Here is a 19,659-nt window from a genome sequence, read left to right on the forward strand (position 1 = left end):
GAAGCCAAGAAGATACTAAAAGAAGATGACTGGTGACGTCAAGAGAGATCGGACTGACACACAGAGAGGGTATATGATGACCCAAGAATGCTGATAAAGAGATGAAATGCCATGGATAAATGACATCTTGGGCCTAAGGTGAAACAGGTGATTTCAAGATAAAGAAACGTATGCCATATGCACGATGAAGACATTAAGCCAGTTTAAACGTGTACATATGCAGGGAACCGCAAGAAGCAAAGAAATTGTGAAAGCTTGCTTATGCTTAATAGTAAAATAGATTGCGGCAAGCGCCAACTATACATATCTACCTCAAAAGCACTTTATTGATGAGCGAAAATCCACTACGTACATGAGCAGAATCAAATCGAGGTTACTAAAGGTCTCAAGAGGATAGGGCCTCAGCTAACAATTCAAGAATTAAAGACGGAGAGAAATCCTGCTGAAGGTAACCATGCAAGGAAGCCAAGGTCGTGTCAGACTGGAATAGACTAGCAATGCCTACGATTTAAGAGAAGAATAACAAGAGTCTCCTGTTCAGCAAGGTCGAAATAAGCCGCAGATGGTAAACGACTGACAGAAGTAAATCAAATACACGAAATTACACGAAGAAGAGGCCTATTTCAAAGTGTCATAGTCACGGCAAGCCAAAAGGGATGAGACTTTCACACCTACGCATGGAGCCTTATCGTATCCATCCTCCTTAACTTTCTCAGGCCAAGAGGCAGACTCAAGGCCAAACTACAAGGCAGTAATTGACACACAGCCACTAAGGTGATGAATGGCTGTAACATAAATTGGAGGGAAGCTGGGGTATAGACTTACGTCATGCACCTGGCCTCATTATTCTGCATGCTGCTAAGCGCAAGTGGAAAAGTATGTGTGGGCTCAGTGCCAACCCAATCATAGTGGACCATGTAATCTAGGGTCCAATAGGACGTTGTACGTTTTGTGACGTTTAAAGTGGACAGTTTGAAGGAAGGGCTTAGTTTCCCCACCTGACATTATTATCCAATCCCCTCTCCTCATTATCATATACAGATATAGTACCTATATTAAAGTTACCTTCCTATAACCAATCGAGTTGCATGCTAGGTTTTTAAGATTACACGTCAATGATGATGAGTTTTTGGTATAAATGATGTTGTTTTTCTGAAATGAGTTGGAGTTGAAGCGAGAAGGAAGATCGACAGTTGCTGATGTTCATTGAACGCCCCATTTTCTGTACTTGTCATTAAACGGACTCCCTTTGCCAAACCATTGAGTTGTCATTATTATTTGATGCAAGAGTATAAGGGCTGTTTGGAGACTATCATTCTTATGGGCCGGCTGGGGTCCATCCAGTTCGCAGTGATTCTAGAAGTTTAGAAAGAAAAGGAAGAAGAGAAATAGGACGACAATTAGACAGAGTGGCGGTGTCAAGGGAGGGTTTCTTCAAGAGAGGAATCACCGTAGCAGTCTTCAATTCTTGAGGCACCAGCCCAGACTGGCAGGAGTTATTAATGGTACAAAATGGGTCCCCTGCTAGAGTCTTTTCCTGAAGACAAGAAACCGGAGGCCATGAACATCTTCCATAAGGGTGAATTGCCGTCAGACCGTGCATCCCGGTCTCAGTGAACATTGCAGATACTGGGTTTTGTCAGCTAGGGAATGGAGCGGTTCTACGCAGACAGGGTTGGCTGAAGGCCACAGACTTTAGACATGATGTCCAGTCCAGAGTCGTTGATATGCCCTTTGACGGATCTGCCCTCTTTTGAAAAAAGGTGGATGAGGCCATGCAGTCCATCAAAACGGACACTGAAACTGCTTGCTCCTTGGGCACTGTGAAAAACCAGAGGGTGCTGCACAACCTAGTCCCCGGGAATCCCGTACTCTGGTGGCCAGGGAAAGGCCATCTCTTTTGGATCCTGACCCTGGGGGTGGACAAGCTAGGGAGGATCACAAGATCCCCTGGGTAGGGGATCCTCGGGGAGAGGGGGAGAAGCACCCATTGGTGAAACATAGTATCCCCCTTTTTTCACAACCCATTCAACCCCATCCCTGTTTTTGGGAAACTACAACTCCCATAGTTCCTTCCCACCTTGTCTTGACTAATGTACTGTACCAAGGATGATGAGGAATGATGTCAGAAGGATTACCTCCCCTAGCTTGCATGGGCCCTGTCCATGTAATGAGGCCAGGCAGAGTCGGGCACGTAGCTCTAATAATGTACACTGCCACTTATTAAGACTCCCTGTGAAAATAAAAGGTGGTGCACACAGAAACACTGTGACTGGGTACGAGAAGGAACAGCTCTCTTCCGAGGCTGATGCAAATCGGGCTGTGGGAGTTGCAAGGCCAACGGGCTGATCAACTATTGTGAGTATCGAGAGAAAGCCAGGCAAGATTTCCAAGCTTTCAGGAACCTGCAAGTGTTCTAAAAGCAGAGGCGAGCGAAGGAAAGAAACCTTCAAGGTAGCAGGAAAGAGCCCGCGACAATCATGGGTGAACGGCAGAGTTGAGGAGGAGCAGAGGAGCCATTGGTAACAGCCTTGAGCTGTGAGAAAAAGATGAGACATTCGTTTAACACAACCAGTGAGTTACAGAGGGCAACAAAAGTCCAGTTGATTTTAAAGGGAAAATGGCTGTGATTTGAAAGTTGATGGTTGCGTGTGTGCCGATAAAACGCGAATGAAAAGAGCAAATGTTAAAAGAAAAGCATACAAAGTAGCAGAGTGGTCCTGCAAGAGGAAGTCGAACATTCAAAAGTCTCTGTGAAATGTTATGAATTTTAGAAAGATATTACAAGCAGAGATCAAAGGAAAGAAAGTTAAATAAGAGGACAATGAAATATGTGAATTGTGAAATATGCCACGAGGGCCAAAGTAAAATATAAGAACTAAAAGGCCAAGAAGGCAAGTGAAATAGCATAAGAACCACAAGTACCAAGAAGCATTGGTGTTGCAAGAGAAGATGTGAAATATGCGAAGAGGGCAAAAGTAAAATAGAAGAACTATAAGTAGCAGGAAGCATTGGTGAGAAAGAAATACCAGGATGTATTGGTGATGAATAAAAGACAAAAGAAGAATAGAGGCAATGTGGGAAAAGAAATACCCAGAGGTATTACATATGAACTTTTGAACAGGCCAAGAGGGCAGACTAAAGAGAGCGAGAATTAGAAGTACCAAGAAGTATTGTTGTCACAAGATGAGTATGGATTGTGAATTGAATGAATATTGAAAGAGAAGTTGAAGTAGTCATGCAGCGGGAAAGGGAGAACCCCCAGGAAGAACAAGACAGACTCAAGCCCGGCAGAGGGAAGCCTGTGCAGAATTGTGAGAAATTGAGAGCATATGAACGGAGTATTGATGACAAAGCACGTGAAGTCTAAGGAAGTGATTGAACTAGCAGAAATTGAAAGCCTACAATTGAACTGTTGAACTGTACCAGTAAGCCAAATTGTGCAGGGCTGATAGAACTGTGCCATCCACCTATCTTTTGTTTATTAAGAAACTCTCTAAAGCCCGTGTGGTTGAACCTGGGGAAAGGAGTTGGTCCTGAAGCCATTCTGACATTTCTTTTTGACACACTATTCCCCTTTTTGTATTCCCTTAACACATTTGTTATCTTGAGAAGGAAGGTAAGATTAATTTTTTTAGTATAGTGCTTTTTATTATTGACCAGATTGCCTTGGACTAATTTGTTATTTAATGGTCGAGATTACTCCCGTTTTAGAGTTAGGACCAGTTAGGAATTCTACCATCCCAAACATATTTGTAAATAAAGGTTTTTGAAACTTGTATCCATTGTGTCTGTCTACTGCTCGATACCATGCCTTCCTCACAGGTACCCCGCAGCAAATGATATATATGATATGATAGGGCATTTGTAAAGGCGCCACTCCTTTTGTTCTGGCAAAGAGTGCTATGGCAGGAATTTGCAGGATAACCAATCAGCACACCAGTCGTCCTCTTATAAGACTCCATACTCATCAGGGGTCCAATACAGAAATGAGTCCCAGTCCTACAGGGGTTCGCAACAGCACCTTTCCAGGGAGGTCCAAGCTCTGTGGCACTGGGCTCTACAGCACACCATGTTTCTCATCCCCCTTCATCTACTGGGGATTCCGAACACTCTGGCGGACTCGCTCAGCAGGGAGGTACGTGGTTGTCCCGAGTCGGAGCTGCACGACGATCAGCTTCACCTGTTGTTTCAGACGGAGAACACTCCAGAAATCTGCAGACCTTTCCCAGCCGCTTCCCCCATCAAGAGAGCCTGGGGGACGCCTTTGTGTTTCCATGGGAGGGGACATTTCTGTATGCATTTCCACGGATTCCTCTGGTGGCTCGAGTTCTACACACCTTCAGACTGTATCGGTACAAACTGATATTAGTGGCACCTGCGTGGCTGAGACAATTTTGGTACTCCAACCTCCTTGCCCTCTCGTTAGTGGCACTGATCAGGCTGTACCCACACCCATTGCTCCTGTCCAGGAACCAGGGGGCGGTGCTGCACCACGACCCGGCCTCTCTCAATCTGACGGCCTGGCTCCTGTGTTTTTAGAATTTGGGGCTCAGTCCCTTAAGCAATATTGCCAGGAGGTCCTAGTCCGAGCAAGAGCTCTGTCCACCTTGAAGTGCAAGTTGAAATGTTTTCAACTCTGCGGCCTGAAATCATTTGGCACAAGACCTGTTGCCTTATCTGTTCTCCCTAGCCCAGTCTGGCTTGATACATTCTTCCATTCAGGTGCACCTGGTGGCGATCTCCAGGTACAACCGCTTCGCAGGGGTGCCATCCCTGTGATCCCATCGGCTGGTGAAGGAGTTCCTGCGTGGGCTGTTCCGATCCTTTCCACCTGTCTGTAGTGCTGCTCCGGCATGGGAGCTAAATGTGCTGCTTGCAAGGCTCATGAGGCCACCCTTCGAGTCTATGCACCAAGCATCCATTAAACACCTTTCCTGGAAAACTGCGTTATTGGTGGTCATCACATCGGTCAGGCGAGTAGGTGAGAGCAAGGCGTTTTCATCAAAACCGCCCTGCTTGACGTTTACCAGGACAAGGCTATTCTGCGTACTAACCCAACCTTTATGCCAAAGGTGCCATCCTCTTTCGTCCTAATCAGCGGGTGGTTCTGCCAATATTTTTTGGCACAACGATGTCTCCAGCGGTGCGAACCCTGCACACGCTGGATGTCATGCACGCCCTCAAGTACTACTTAATAAGTCTTTCCGTACAACGGATCAGCTGTTTGTTTCATTTGGACCTTTGAGGGCTGGAAGGCTCTCTCCAAGTCCTCAATTTCACAATTTCGCAACCTGCATCTCTTTCTGCCATCAACAGGCCGGCAGGCCACTTCCCAGCAGGCCCCGGGCACACTCCACCAGAGCAGTGGCTGCAACTACTGCTTTTCTCTCCAGAATCCCACTGCCTGTCATCATCTGTGCAACCACCTGGAGATCGGTGCATACATTCACCAGGGTCTACTGTGTCGACAGAGATTCTGCAGAAGAGTCTAGAGTCAACCAGTCGGTTCTGCAGAACCCTTTTGGGTGAGGTTAGTAGGTCTCCAGTGTTAAGTTGTGCTGGGAGCTTGCCTCCGCCCAGGTGTATTGTTATAATACTGCTTTTGTAATCTATTCACCGCATGTGAATCTATGAAGGATACAATGCTGGAGAAGCAATAAGTTACTTACCTGTAACTCCGGTTCTACATTATTGGTATATTTCACTGATTCACATGCAACCCTCCCACCTATCCTGCATGGCTCGTTTTTTGGCTCTTACTGTCACTCTCATGTGCTTGCCAAAATCTGAAGATGGCCGACAGGGGAGGGGCTAAGGGAGGTGTTCCGACTGAAAACTTTCAGTGACAGCCAATAGGAAGTGTAAACTCCTCTGTTACTGAGGATTCCCAGACTGACGACAGGGAATATTCACAGCCTGTAAATCTATGAAAGATACCAATGCTGGAGTATCAGAGTTACAGGTAAGTAACTTATTCCTTTCAAGGTGTTACCAGCAAGCTGGGGTTCCCCACATTGCGTTCACTTTCTGTGCCCTCCCCCCGCCCCCCACCCATGTCCCACCAGTTGATTCCACAAGCTGCAGTCTAAATAGTCCAGCAGGTCCCTGTGCAACACTGGAGCCAACGTATGAACAGTATTGTATGTCTTCCTGCTATCTACACCCTGGCTGCCAGATGCTTTAACAACTATATGAATTAGTTGACTATACTAACCTTGGAGAACCAATGTTGCTGATAATGAACCTTTTAATGTCTGCAAAGGTCTCTTTTTGTGTACAATATATGCGTTGTAAACCAACGGGAGATTTTGGGCAGGCTAAGTTTGTTATGCATCCTTTTAGTTGCAAAATGTAAACTTCTGGGCTTCAATGGTATCTTGTTGTTACCAGATTCAAGATGAAAAGCCACTGAATACTATTTATTCTGACTTGTAGACCATGCTTCTTTAATAAAACCATAATAGTCTCTTATCTTTTTCGTTTCAGTTCACTGCTCCAAGCATGTCCAGTGTACTAGAGCTGCTAAACACGATAAATGGGATTCTCTTTATTCCACTAAGGTAAGTGTGTGTGTGGGTGGGTGGGTGGATTGTCATATGAACACTTTGGGTTCACAATTTCTGATGCTTTATTATTGCTACCTCTGTTTTCTGATTTTTCTATTACTGAGATAACAAGCATTGGCAATGCCAATAACGTTGGCGTTCACTGCTCCTCTTTGCATTTTGCATTTATAGGCACCAGGGTGCAAGGAGGAGAGTGCAATCTTTCAAAGGAGGATGCCATAAGAGGTACAGGTGTGCAGTAGAATGAGGAGAGGAATGGAGCAAGGGAGGAAGCCAATGGGAGGTGCCTTCCTGGCTGCCGCTCTTTTGGCCTAAGCCCCGCCCACCTGGTGCCATCCTGGTTGCCGCTCCTTTGGCCTTAGCCTGCCCACTTGGTGCCTTCCTGGTTGCCGCTCTTTTTACCTACTTAAGCAGCCCTCCAGCTTCTTTTCCTTAGCAGGTGCAAGTGGATCTGGGTCACCTGGTCTAAGCCCCGCCCACCTGGTGCCGTCCTGGTTGCCGCTCTTTCGGCCTAAACCCCACACACTTTCTTAGCCCTGCCTCTTCCTTTTGCTCTCAAGTCTTAGGTCAAGGGCGTCTCTTGCCCGGGGTCCTCTTGGTCCGAAGGGCAGACGAAGAAAAGGGCAATTCCTGTTTAGGTCTGTTAGGACCAGGAGGACCCAGGGCCCAAACCCCTGCACAGACAGCAGGTAAGCATGCACCAACATCCCTTGTCCCCACAGGCTATCCCCACCTCTGGCCCCCCTGTGATGTTCCATTGTGCCCCCCTTCTCACATACAGGAGTTACCTGTTTTGCTTGAATTGTCTACCCTTCTTCCCCTCCTCCCTCCAGTGCTCTCCTACATCCTAACTCTGCAGGAGTCTGTCCTGATGCATTCTGGTTTCACCATCAAAGCCTTTTGCCAATGCTTGGATTTGACTTTTATGGACTTCATTGACTCACGGTGCGTCACCCTCTCTCAACTCTCATGCTGGACTTCCCCTGCATCTTCTACTCATGGTGACCCTGAATCATGCTGTTCCCGTTTTCATCTTGAATCCTGGCTTGTATTTGCTGTTCTCTCGCAACATTATGTGTACTACCGACTTTTGCTATCCCCTCTTGCATATACACTTTTTCACTGCTCACTCTCTGTTCTCTCCTCCTCTCCCTTTCTCCCTTTTCCTATATCCTCCTCCCCTTACTTTCTTCTGTGCACTTACTCTATCAGAATTGTCCTTGAGCAAGTATGATAGCAGCCTTGCTTGTCTCCTCCCCTACTTGTTTTCTCTCCCCTGCCCGCCTCCAGCACTATCTAAAATGTCATCAGGCCTAGTACGTTAGTCGCTTGTTTTGTTCCTCCCCTCCCTTTCTGCAGCCCTCACCCTCACCTTTTATTAATCTCCGGCTCTAACAGAAATGTCGTCAGGCCTAGTACAGTAGTCGCCTGTCTGTTCCATTTCCTTCCCACTCTCCCCCCTCCCTTCCTTATCTATGTTTTCGATCTTGCACTATCTGAAATATCGCCAGGCCGAGTATGATAGTTAATTTCACATTCTTATTGTTCATGGCCTGTAAGAATGTAATTGTATTTTCCCTTGTTTTCCCTTGTTCCCTCCCTTGCCTTGAAGCGCCTTGAAACACATTGTGTATAGGTGCTATATAAATAAACTATCATATATCATGTCAATGATAGAGGGTGCCATCAATGTGTGGGAGCAAGGATAAAGTGGTAAACTGGGTGGGGGAGTAGACTTGGGTGGTGGTCGGAATACAACGTGTAGGGTGGATGGGGCTAGAGAGAGAGCAGGGTAGGATGCGTGGTGGGGTAAAGAGAGAGGAGTTAGGAGGTGGTGGTTAAGAGAGGAGGGTGTTGTGGCTTGGGATAGAAAGGGGGGATATAGCGAGTGGATGGGGTAGAGAGGGAGTGGGTGAGAGAGAGGGTGTAGGCTGGGTTGGTGCGGGTATAGAGGAGGTAGGGTGGGTTGGTGCGGGTAGAGAGGGTGAGGGGTGGGTCGGGCTAGAGAGAGAGTTGGATTTGAGTGGGGTGGGGTGGGATAGAGAGAGTGGGGTAGGGTGGTTGGAGGTTGAGAGAGTGGGGCTAGGGTGGTGGGGTAGAGAGGGAGTGGTGGGTGGGGATAGGGTGGGGTTAGAGAGGGAGGGGGGTTAGGTGGGTAGGGGTAGAAAGAATTGGGGGTTGTGTGGGTGGGGCTAGAGAGTGGGGGGTTGGTTGGTTGGTTGGGTGGGGGTAGCGAGAGTGGAGGTAGGGTAGGTGGGTGGCAGTAGAGAAAATGATGGTAGGGTGGGAGGTGTTAGGGTGGGTGGGCGTAGGGTGGGATGGGGCGAGAGTAAGTTGGTGTTGAGTGGGTGGGGTAGAGAGGGCGGGGTTAAGGTGGGTGGGGGTGGTAGAACATTTTGGGGTAGAGTTGGTGGTTGTAGGGTGCGATGGGCCTAGAGAAAGTGGGGGTAGGGTGGCTCTGGGGGTAGGGTGGCTATGTGGGGTAGAGAGAGTGGATAGGGGTAGAGAGAGTTGGAGTTGGATGAGGAGGTTGAGAGAATGGGGTGGTGAAGGTAGAGTGGGGGTAGGGTGGGTTGGGGTAGAGAGAGTGGGGGGTTGGGTGGCTGAGTTGCAGTAGTTGGTTGGGGCAGGAAACATGAGCAACAGATCAGGATTTGTCAAATGTAGCCCAAACATAACCCAACCAGCACATGTGATGGGGGGTGGGGTAGGTGATGGTAGAGAAAATGAGAATGGTGTGGGTAGGGGTAGAGATAGTGGGCATGGGCTGGGTGGTAGTGACAGGCAGCCTCAGGAGGAATACAAAATAATTGCTGTCGAAAGTAGCCCACAAATAGCCCAATTGCACACAAAATCCCCCAGAATAGCTAAATAAGGCAAATCACTAAACAACTGGGAAATGGAAAGCCCTTACAAAACTGTTGATTGGAGCAAATCTTGTTAGGGAGCTTCTCATTGGGTATTACGGCAGAGGAGTTACATGCCGTGGCATTGCTGGTTGCAATGTCAACCAGATATTCTCAGTTCAGAACCATATATATATATATATATATATATATATATATATATATATATAATTTCTGAGGCTTGTGGAATCTGCTTAGATCACATGCTGTGCATAGGCCGACATCTAGTGGAAGCTGCGGAGTATTACAGTTTGTTTATCGAAACTCAAAAATGGGCGTCGACACAGGGTGTGCCAGTAATACTATCCCTAGTGTGACGTCCACTGTACCCATGAACCCTCAGGCGTGTAGGACCCTCAGATTGTTTTTTCCGCCAAACTGGTCGGAAGCATTTCGCGGAGTTCCCTGGCCTTAGCCATACTTTTGCAAAATATTGTTATATTTTCCCCATTCTCCACCCCAATGTCGAGTCACCTAACTTCCACACTCGACACCGGCCCGGAGAAGAAATCGACCGTCGAGAGCTGCATGACGGATTTGGGCCTCGGAAGGCCTCTGGCCTCGGCCCTGCAAGTAGGGAGAGTGGAGAGTGGACATACTCTACACTCTTTTGGTATATAGGTACATTCTTATATATTCCTACACTTATCAGCCCGCTGCCACAAGGTGCGTATGGAGGGTTGGAGGGTACCCCTTTCCAATTCTGCCCCAAGTGCAACCGCAAGTACCCTTGGGTTGACACACGCCACGTGCAATCTCTGCTTGCCGAGGGACCACCCTGAGGCAAACTGCAGAGCGTGTAGTAGGTTTAAACTGAAAACACTTAAGGACTGTTTGATCAAGCGTTGGGCCCACCACGCCAGGCGTCAGGAGGCCATGGCAGCGGAGGGTGCCTTCAGCGATGGCAGCAACGCCGTGCTTTCGGACGGCGAGGGCAACGTGGCGTCAAGAGACAGCCGAGCGCAAGTGCCCGACCTCGGAAGGTAGTCCGGCAAAGCGGCTATGGGGAAGACCCACGGCGACACAAGCGCTACCCACAGCACTTCTACAAAGCACATGAAGTCCAACCGAGACTCGACGCGCACGTCGAGTTCTCGGAAAGAGGCACATAGAGAACGGTCCGAATCGGTGTCCTCTGGGCGTTCTCGATCTAGATCGCCGCATGACTCCAGGCAATCATCCACTGTTGCCAAGAGTGCCTCGCTCCCCAAGGTAACGGAAGTTCGATCGTCGGAAGACGAAGCCGACTTCCATCCCCAGACCGCACTCCAGGAGTCGGCGCCCGCAAACCGCGTAACGGCGGATCCCGAGTCCCTACCTCCACGTTCGAAAGATAGGGACACTACCCCCGAACCTAGACGCCAGCCGTCAGAAGGCTCAGAAGGGGCGAAAAAGCAGGGAAAACACTCTACCACCCACGGGGAGGGGGGAAAACAACAAAGGAAGCAGTCTCTGCCTCCTTCCACACCTCTAAAACTTTCCACTCCATATAAACAGACAGCCAAGTCCCAGTCTTCTGTTATCCCAAAGACCCCTGCTAAAACTAGTAAGTCTAGTCAGGATAAGGCAGAGAAAGTTCCAGAAAGGGTCATTCCCAGTTCTAGAGAATGGTCTAGTGATCACATAGACAGGGTTATGTCAAGGATGTCATCATTGGCAGATTTTTACACAAAAAACCCTGAACACTTTCTCTCTTATACTCCCAATGGGTCAGCACCCACAGGCTCCAAGGATCCAATACCTCCAAGTAAGAAGTCCCGGTTTGAAGCCCCAACACGGTCTTCAGACCCCTTCTATATACACCCCTACTCTCAATATCAAGGGGATACATCCTTTTGTGAGGTTCCAGATTTGGGCATGTTGGAAGAGCAAACTGGTACGGGCTACTATGGAGATGATGAGGACCAAGAAGAGGAAGAGAAAGACCCTGAAACCTACAGAGTAGATTCCCCGGTAGAGAAAGAACCCCCGGTTACCGACTCCCCTGTCGACAATCAATCTCTCCTGAATGAAGTTCTGTCCCGAGCGGCAGAACACATCCACATTGACACCCAGGGTGCTCAACAAGAGAGGGACTTCGCCGAGGAGTTAGTAGGAGAAAGGAGACCTGTTGCGCAGGCCATCCCTATCCTTAAGTCTATTCAGAGAAAAATAGACCCTTCACTTGTAAATCCCAACCTCACCAGGGCAGTGAACCCAAGGATTGAGAAACTTTTCAGGGCAGCCCAATCAGACCCACTATACATAAGGGGGCATCTGAAGCCAGACTCCCTGGTAGTTACAAACACCCGTAAGAGGGCGGGAACACCCTTGTCATCGTCCGAAGCTCCTCCCGACAAGGAGAGCAAGAAACTATATGGTTTGGGCAGGAAGGTAGCCTCCATTTCAGCCTACCAGGCAAGGATTGCCAACTCCACCACCCTGTTGGCCAGTTACAACTGCCACCAGTGGGAAGAAGTCGCGGCACTCATAGACTCTGCCCCAGAACCCTTAAAGAGCCAATTGGCACGAGTTTCCGCGGAGGGAAGAGCTGTGTCTGGTTGCATTTTAAAAGCAACCCTTGATGCCGCGGATAACGCCGGCAGATTGATAGCAAAAGGGACTGTTATCAAGAGACACGCTTGGTTACGGCAGTCTGGATTCAAAGCTGAAACCCAAGCATCATTGTTAGAAAAACCGGTGGAGCCGGATCTGTTGTTTGGTAAGGCGGTCGAGGATGCGCTGAACAATGCCAAGGACGAGTATGAGACACTCAAATCCCTAGGCCAACTAACTAATAAACCCCCTAATCAGAGAGGGAATGGCAATTTTCGTCGCCCACGCGGACAAAATTCCCAGAGAGGATCTAACTATTCCCAGGGGCAGGGTACCCCATGGAACAATAACAACCAGCAGTCTGCCCAGGGTTATGGCAGGGGTAATAAAAGAGGATGTGGTAAAGGTAGAGGCAGCCCCACGCCTCCACCAAAACAGTGACGCTCCGTTCAGGGTCCCTTTTCACGCAACCCCGGTAGGGGGACGCATTTCCAACTTCACCCAAGCTTGGGAAGGGATCACATCAGACAGATGGGTGCTGTCCACAGTATCCGCAGGGTACTGCATAGAACTGTTAGAGCGTTCCCGAAACCATCCTCTACGACAAAAAATACATTCTTTGGACCACCCAAAGATCCTCCTCGAGGAGATCGTCAATCTGCTAGCAAAGGACGCAATAGAACTCGTCCCGAGACACCAGGTAAACAAGGGTATTTATTCAACATACTTCCTTGTGCCAAAAAAAGATTTGACAATGCGCCCAGTATTGGACTTACAGCCTGCAAACAAGTATGTCAAGCGCAAAAAATTTTGCATGACTACTCTCCAAGTGGTAATCCCCCTCCTAAAAAAAAGGGGATTACATGGCAACATTGGACATGAAAGATGCCTATTTTCATATTTCCATGTTCCCAGCGCACAGAATGTACTTGCGCTTCAAGGTGGACAGTTGGCACTACCAGTTCAAGGTACTGCCCTTCGGGATAGCTTTGGCTCCAAGGGTATTCACCAAGGTATTGGCGGTGGCGGCAGCACACCTACGCAGGGAGGCAGTCCCGGTGTACCCTTACCTGGACGACTGGCTCATCACGGGGGAGACGCCAGTAATTTACAGAACAAACATTCAAAGGACAATCGACCTCCTCTTTGAATTGGGCTTCTCAATAAACAAGAAGTCAAGTTTGGTGCCAAGCACCTCCAAACAGTTCCTAGGAGCTATCCTAGACACTCAAGAGGGGTTGACCTTTCCCTCCGAGGAAAGAATTCGGAATATACTACTGCAAATTCCGCATTATCAGGGCGGTCACCGGATAACAGTACGTAAAGCTATGCGTTTGCTGGGTATGATGGCGTCATGTATTTACCTGGTCCCCCTCGCGCGCCTGCGCATGCGTCCCATGCAGGAATGGTTGGCGAAACCGTGGTCTCAGGCAAGTGGTCAGTGGGACGATCTAGTGGTCATTTCGCCAACACTTGTACAAAGCCTTCACTGGTGGACAAGAGAAAATCTGTCTAAGGGGAAACCCTTTTACGATCCTGAGATACAGGCGGTAGTCACAACCGATGCATGCCTGACAGGGTGGGGAGCTCACCATCTCCACCACACAGCTCAGGGTCTCTGGTCTCACTCAGTGGCCAGGAATCATATCATCCTACTAGAGCTTCTGGCGGTATTCAGAGCGCTTCAAGCGTTCGAGCCCTACCTGCAGAATCTGTCAGTGCAGATCCGGACGGACAGCACTACAGCCATGTTTTACCTGAACAAGCAAGGGGGGACTCGTTCGCCAAATCTGTCCAAGCTTGCCCAGAAAATGTGGATATGGGCACTCAGACGGAACATCTTCCTGTCATCTCAACATGTTCCAGGGGATCTCAATTCTCTGGCGGATGCTTTGAGAAGAGACTCCTTTCCAAAGGAACACGAATGGTGTCTACACAGAGAAATCGTAGAAGATATCTTCCCTCAGTGGGGTTCCCCCACTATAGACCTATTCGTCACAAGCGAAAACAGACAATGCCCAGGATTTGCATCCAGGTTCCCCCAACCAAACACCGAGGGGAACGCCCTGTGTGGATGAACTGGTCAGGGATGTTTGCGTACGCTTTTCCACCAACTCCCCTCATCAGGAAGGTGGTCAACAAGATGAACAGAGAATCGATGACGCTTGTCCTAGTTGCTCCCATGTGGGCCATACAACTGTGGTTCCCACACCTACGCAGTCTAGCAGTGTGCAAACCCATCAGACTCCCAGGCTGGTACAACCTACTGTCCCAGCACCAAGGGCACAAGGTGCATCCTCAACCCAACTCATTGAACCTGGCAGCATGGCTCCTGAGGTCATAGAGTTTGGACATCTCAAGTTACCACAGAGATGCATGGAGATCCTAAAAGAATCTAGGAAGCCAAACACAAGGCACTGCTACTTTGACAAATGGAAAAGATTCGTTATCTGGTGCCAAAATAAGCAAATCAACCCGGTTGATTGCACTCCTTCAACAATTGTCACATACATGCTCCACCTACTGGATGCAGAACTGGTTTTTAACTCACTAAAGGTACACCTGGCAGCTCTGTCAGCATACACCACCTCCCATAACAAGGTGTATTGGTGGAAAGTACCAGTAGTTAAAGCCTTCATGGAAGGAGTAAAGAGACTTCACCCTCCTATTTCAAACCCACCACCAGGATGGGATCTTAATGTGGTGCTATCTAAGCTCATGGGCCCCCCCCTTTTGAGCCCATGCATAAAAGCAGTCTCAAACACCTGACTTATAAAACGGCCTTCTTAGTAGCAATTACATATATAAGAAGGGTCAGTGAAATTCAGGCTCTGTCAGTGCAAGATCCTTTCTTTACAGTTCATAAAGATAAACTGGTTTTACGCATACACCCTAGGTTCTCACCTAAGTTTATTTCTAAATTCCACGTGAACCATTCCATCGAGCTTCCGGCTTTCTTCCAAGACCCACAGAGCTCGGCTGAGGTGAAACTACACACCCTAGATGTGCGTAGGGCGGTCCTCTACTATGTAAACAAGACCAGACCGCTAAGGAAAACAGACCAACTGTTTGTCTCTGTAGCTACAGGCAGAGAGGGGGATCGCGTCTCTAATGGTGCCATCTCTAAGTGGATTATTAACTGTATCCAGCTGTGTTACTCCCTTTCTGAAAAAACTCTGCCTTTCACGCCAAGAGCCCACTCTACAAGAGGCATTGGGGCCATTCTGGTTTTCATTGCAAATGTACCCCTTGACACCATTTGCAAAGCAGCTACTTGGAGCTCTATTCACACTTTTACTCAGCACTACTGCATTGACACCCATTCCAAGACAGATACCCAAGTGGGACAAGCGGTTCTAACACATTTATTTGCTCATGACCCTTCTCACATCCCACCTCCTTCTTCAGATACTGCTTGCTAATCTATGCACAGCATGTGATCTAAGCTGATTCCACTGATTTTTGTATCTGCTTAGATTCACATGCGACCCACCCTTCCTCCCCTCTGAGAGACGGCGCATGGATGCTTGTAGTCTTACCTTTCTTTCTATCTGCTTGGATTATCTGTACTCACGCTACTCATCATGCTACCTCATGTCAGAAAAAATACAATCTGAGGGTCCTACACGCGTGAGGGATCATGGGTACAGTGGACGTCGCACTAGGGATAGTATTACTGGCACTCCCTGTGTCGACGCCCATTTTTGAGTTTCGAAAAACAAACTGTAACACTACGCAGCTTTCACTAGATGTTGGCCTATGCACAGCATGTGAATCTAAGCAGATACAAGCATCAGAAATACGATTACGGGGAGTAATGTATCATATATATATATATATATATATATATATATATATGTGTGTGTATATATATATCTTTTTCTCTCTTTTTCTTTCTCTTTCTTTGTTTCTCTCTCTTTTGTAACAATACGTTCGTCAATTTTGGGGCTTCTGCCACAAACATTCACCAAATGCAATTACCAGATAAGCGAAAAATGTATACAAATAAGTGATGTGTTGCATTGGTTTTTCTCTTGGCATGTGCAGGTACAGAATGTTACATGACTGCTGCGTCAGTTCAGAGCAAAGCTCCCTTAGGATTTGCTGCCTCATAGGATCCAGGACCTTTCGTCCTTAGTTGGGAAAGTGCAGTCATATCACATTGAGTATGTAAGTCCCTTACAGACACTACAGTACAGTACCATCTCAGATGGATATAATGTGTGTTGGCATATACTTTCTTACTTTGAGGGTAGGAATAGAAACAGCAGCCTGAAAAGCCCTAGATAAGACATAAAACTGGCAAAACCTGTTGAGGCACTGCACTATGAATGCCTCCTTGTCCAAGCAGACCACCAAACCTTATCCTCTATTTCCCATGGGATGAAGCACAAAGAGACATAGCATTAGTTTGATTCTGAAGAGCACATTGTGTTTGCACTTAATTTATCTGGCGCTGTTGGAGCAGGCTGCGGTGGAGTCAGATGAACCGCTATGACAATAACCAGGGTTGTAAAAAATAAATCAAGGCCCCCAAGACCTCCCTTAAATCATTTAAAAACTCAGTTGTACTGAGAATCTCAGAATAAGTCTGTGTTCTCTGGGAATCTCGGAATAAGTCTGTGTTCTCTGTGATTTGACACACCTTCATTTTTGTAGAATATCAGAAAAGAAAGGGCAAATTTGGTGGGAAAGAAACAGAGGGGTATTTCTGTTCTATTTGTGAGATGACAAAATCAGTAATCGCCATGTATAGGATCTAGCTCCGTATTGATGCACAAAAACAAGGGTGCCTTGGGCTTATTTCTGCTTTCGCCCTGCTTGCAGCACTGTATTCCTGAACTCTGCCTCCTTTTAACGTTTTGCTTTGCCTCTTATGCTTTCAAACAATGAAGTGTGGATATTGGCTAAGAGGCCAGCAATAGAGCAGTGCCGTGAGTGCACATATCCATGCGTGACACAACATAACATCTGGAAACCCATCAGTAGTGGGTTTTCAGCCTGATCTTCATATTCCATTAAGGCACAAATCTAATTTTGATCTACAGTAGACCAGACCCTTCTTCACTCCTTCCTTCCAAGGTGGAATATTAGCCCAATTGTATGTGTATTTCTGTGAATGACACTACTTTGTCAAACCCATAAGGGCTCATGCTGCAGCTTCTGTTACAGGTATAACTATTTGTACCTACTGCAGAATTATTATTCCATTGGGCTAGACGAAAGTTACTGTGTTTATTTATTCATGGCAGCAGATGAAAAACACAAGCCATGTTGTAACTCTGATAACTGGCAAAGCACATTTTTTTGCAGCAGAATTGGATATAGTGGGCTCAGGATTTATCAAACCCTTGTTACACATTGCCAATATAACACCCATTGTACGCAAAGCAGTTACTTTTGGCATCTTGGAGTGAAGGCTTGGCAGAGATGAAGAATGTTATAGAGACGTTAATGGTGATGTATTTCTGTTTCATTTCTATCTGTCTTTTATTGTGATAATCTTTAATTGTGATAATAAAGAGAGCTGAGACAGGTCTATTTCAAACTTTACATGAAGTGTGAATGAATTCTTTGCGTTCCAAGACCAAGCACATTACGTTCCAAGACCAAGGCTGGAAAGCAGACAGGAACCCTTTAAGTTAAAAAGATATCTTTAAATTACTGAGAAAATAGTTAGGCAAAACACTGTACGGGCCACTGGATTTCTGTAGAATGAAGCCACCCAACCCCGAAAATTAACCCCAAAACCATACCTTTCCAAGAGGGCCCACATAAGCCCCCATAAACCCCTTATGAACCCTATTAAAGGACTTTTCTGAGTCTAAAGAAAGCAGGCACGCTGGCGTCTCTGTACGCTGGGCCATGTACACCAATCCAGAGTCTTCCTAAGGTTATAAGAGCCCTGGCAGCTTTGAATAAAACCTACTAGAGAAGGGAGGACCCCAGCCAACCTATTCCCCAAAATGTTCACATCGAAATTAAGAAGGGATATAGGCTGATATGGCCCACAACGTGTACTATCCTTCCCCTCCTTGGGAATTACAGTAATGATGGCCGCAAACATTGTGTCTGGCAAAGAGCCGCCCGCAGGATGTTATTAAAAAGTCTAATCATGACCAGCGTCAATGTGGAGCAGAACCTCTTATAAAATCGTACCGATAACCCATCATCACCCGGAGCTTTAGCACTCTTCATAGACCTGATTGTGTTAATCACAACTTCACCTGCAATCGGGGCTTCAAGACTAGCATATCAGCAGACAGCCGTGTGATCTCAAGAGCACCCAAATAAGCCTCAAATTTCTACTGTCACAATCAGGCCGGCAAAGGGCATCATAAAACTGCTATAGATCTCCACAATATCCGTATCTTCATACTTCATATCCAACAACAGCGTACAATTCGCACCAACACTTATAGTGTTCGTTGTACCCCTCACCACCAGGCCAGTATCCCATCAGCTGTTTCCCCTATTTGATAATTTTTTTGTTTAAAAAACTTAAGCTTCCACTCCGTCTCATGTACCAAAAGGGTCTTCAACTCAGCTTTAAGAAGATGAAGTTCACTTAGTCTTCCTGGATTAACATAATCGCTCCCCTGACCTCCTAGCTGTAATTTACCCATCTTGTCCATAATCCCTTGCTTTTCCTCTCTTTCTTATATAATGTGGCTATTCATATCAAGTCACCTTGTACGGTTGCCTTAAATACGTCCCATTGTGTAGACAAATTAACCGTCCCATTATCATTGAAGTCGAAATATTCCTTGATTGTATTGCATTGTAGTAGTCATTTACATAGCGCCATTTTAGTGCATGGCTTATTTCTAACACTTTTCTAGACAAGCATCCATCCGGGTTCATCAAAGGAGTAGGAAACTTACTAAATCGGACTATTCTTCCTGCAATTAAAAAAAAAGCCTTGATGTCCAAACAACCTGCCTTTTTAGCCCTGATCGATTTTAAACAAGCCTTTGACTCTGTGTCAGGAGAACTTTTATGGGAGAAACGTTTTAATGCCAGTTGCCTTACACACATTTTTTATCTGATCAGACAATTTTAATCCTCTACCTCAATCAAAGTGAAGCTTACGAATGATGGCCTATTATCCAAAGCAATACCAACCAGTGTGGGGCTGAAACTAGGATGCATTCTGGCCTCCATTTTATTTAATGTTTATATTAACGATATAAACAAGTCCTTTGACTCGGTCCAATCATTCTCTCCAAAACTTGGCACAACTGAGATATCATGGCTCTTATATGCCAACTATCTCGTCATCTTAGATAGGACCCAGATCAGGCTTCAAAGAAAACTTGCTGCACTTGACAAATATGCTCAGGCCAATCCTCTGATGATCACCAGTAACCAAAAATCGAAAACTTTAATCTTTCACCAGCAAAACTGGCTATACATTTAAGTGGTCACTTGCCAAGGCTTCATTGGCAGAGCTTACCCAGTACAAATATCTTGGCACAAACCTCAATAGACAAGTTTCTGATATACTGTACAAAGTAGAACTCAAATCCAGAATGAAACTTCTTGCCATTCAAGGAAAAGCCATACAAATTAAATATGGCACATTTTCTTATAGTCCATCAATGCTCTTCTATAAACACAAAGTGATTCCAGTCCTCACATATGGTGCC

The 19,659-nt window shown here is 46.8% G+C and overlaps 1 protein-coding gene across 4 annotated transcripts in view; it reads left to right on the forward strand.

The window, feature by feature from the left end:
• CLUH (clustered mitochondria homolog) overlaps positions 1-19,659 on the forward strand; it is a 2,231,193-nt gene that overhangs the window by 2,165,768 nt on the left and 45,766 nt on the right. For all 4 annotated transcript variants that reach the window (XM_069615061.1, XM_069615063.1, XM_069615062.1 and 1 more), the window contains one exon: positions 6,490-6,563. In XM_069615061.1, coding sequence (XP_069471162.1) covers positions 6,490-6,563 — 74 coding nt within the window. The remainder of the gene's footprint in view (positions 1-6,489; positions 6,564-19,659) is intronic.

This window comes from Ambystoma mexicanum, chromosome 9 (assembly GCF_040938575.1).
Source record: "Ambystoma mexicanum isolate Mex_15411 chromosome 9, UKY_AmexF1_1, whole genome shotgun sequence".
NCBI classification, from domain to species: Eukaryota; Metazoa; Chordata; class Amphibia; order Caudata; family Ambystomatidae; genus Ambystoma; species Ambystoma mexicanum.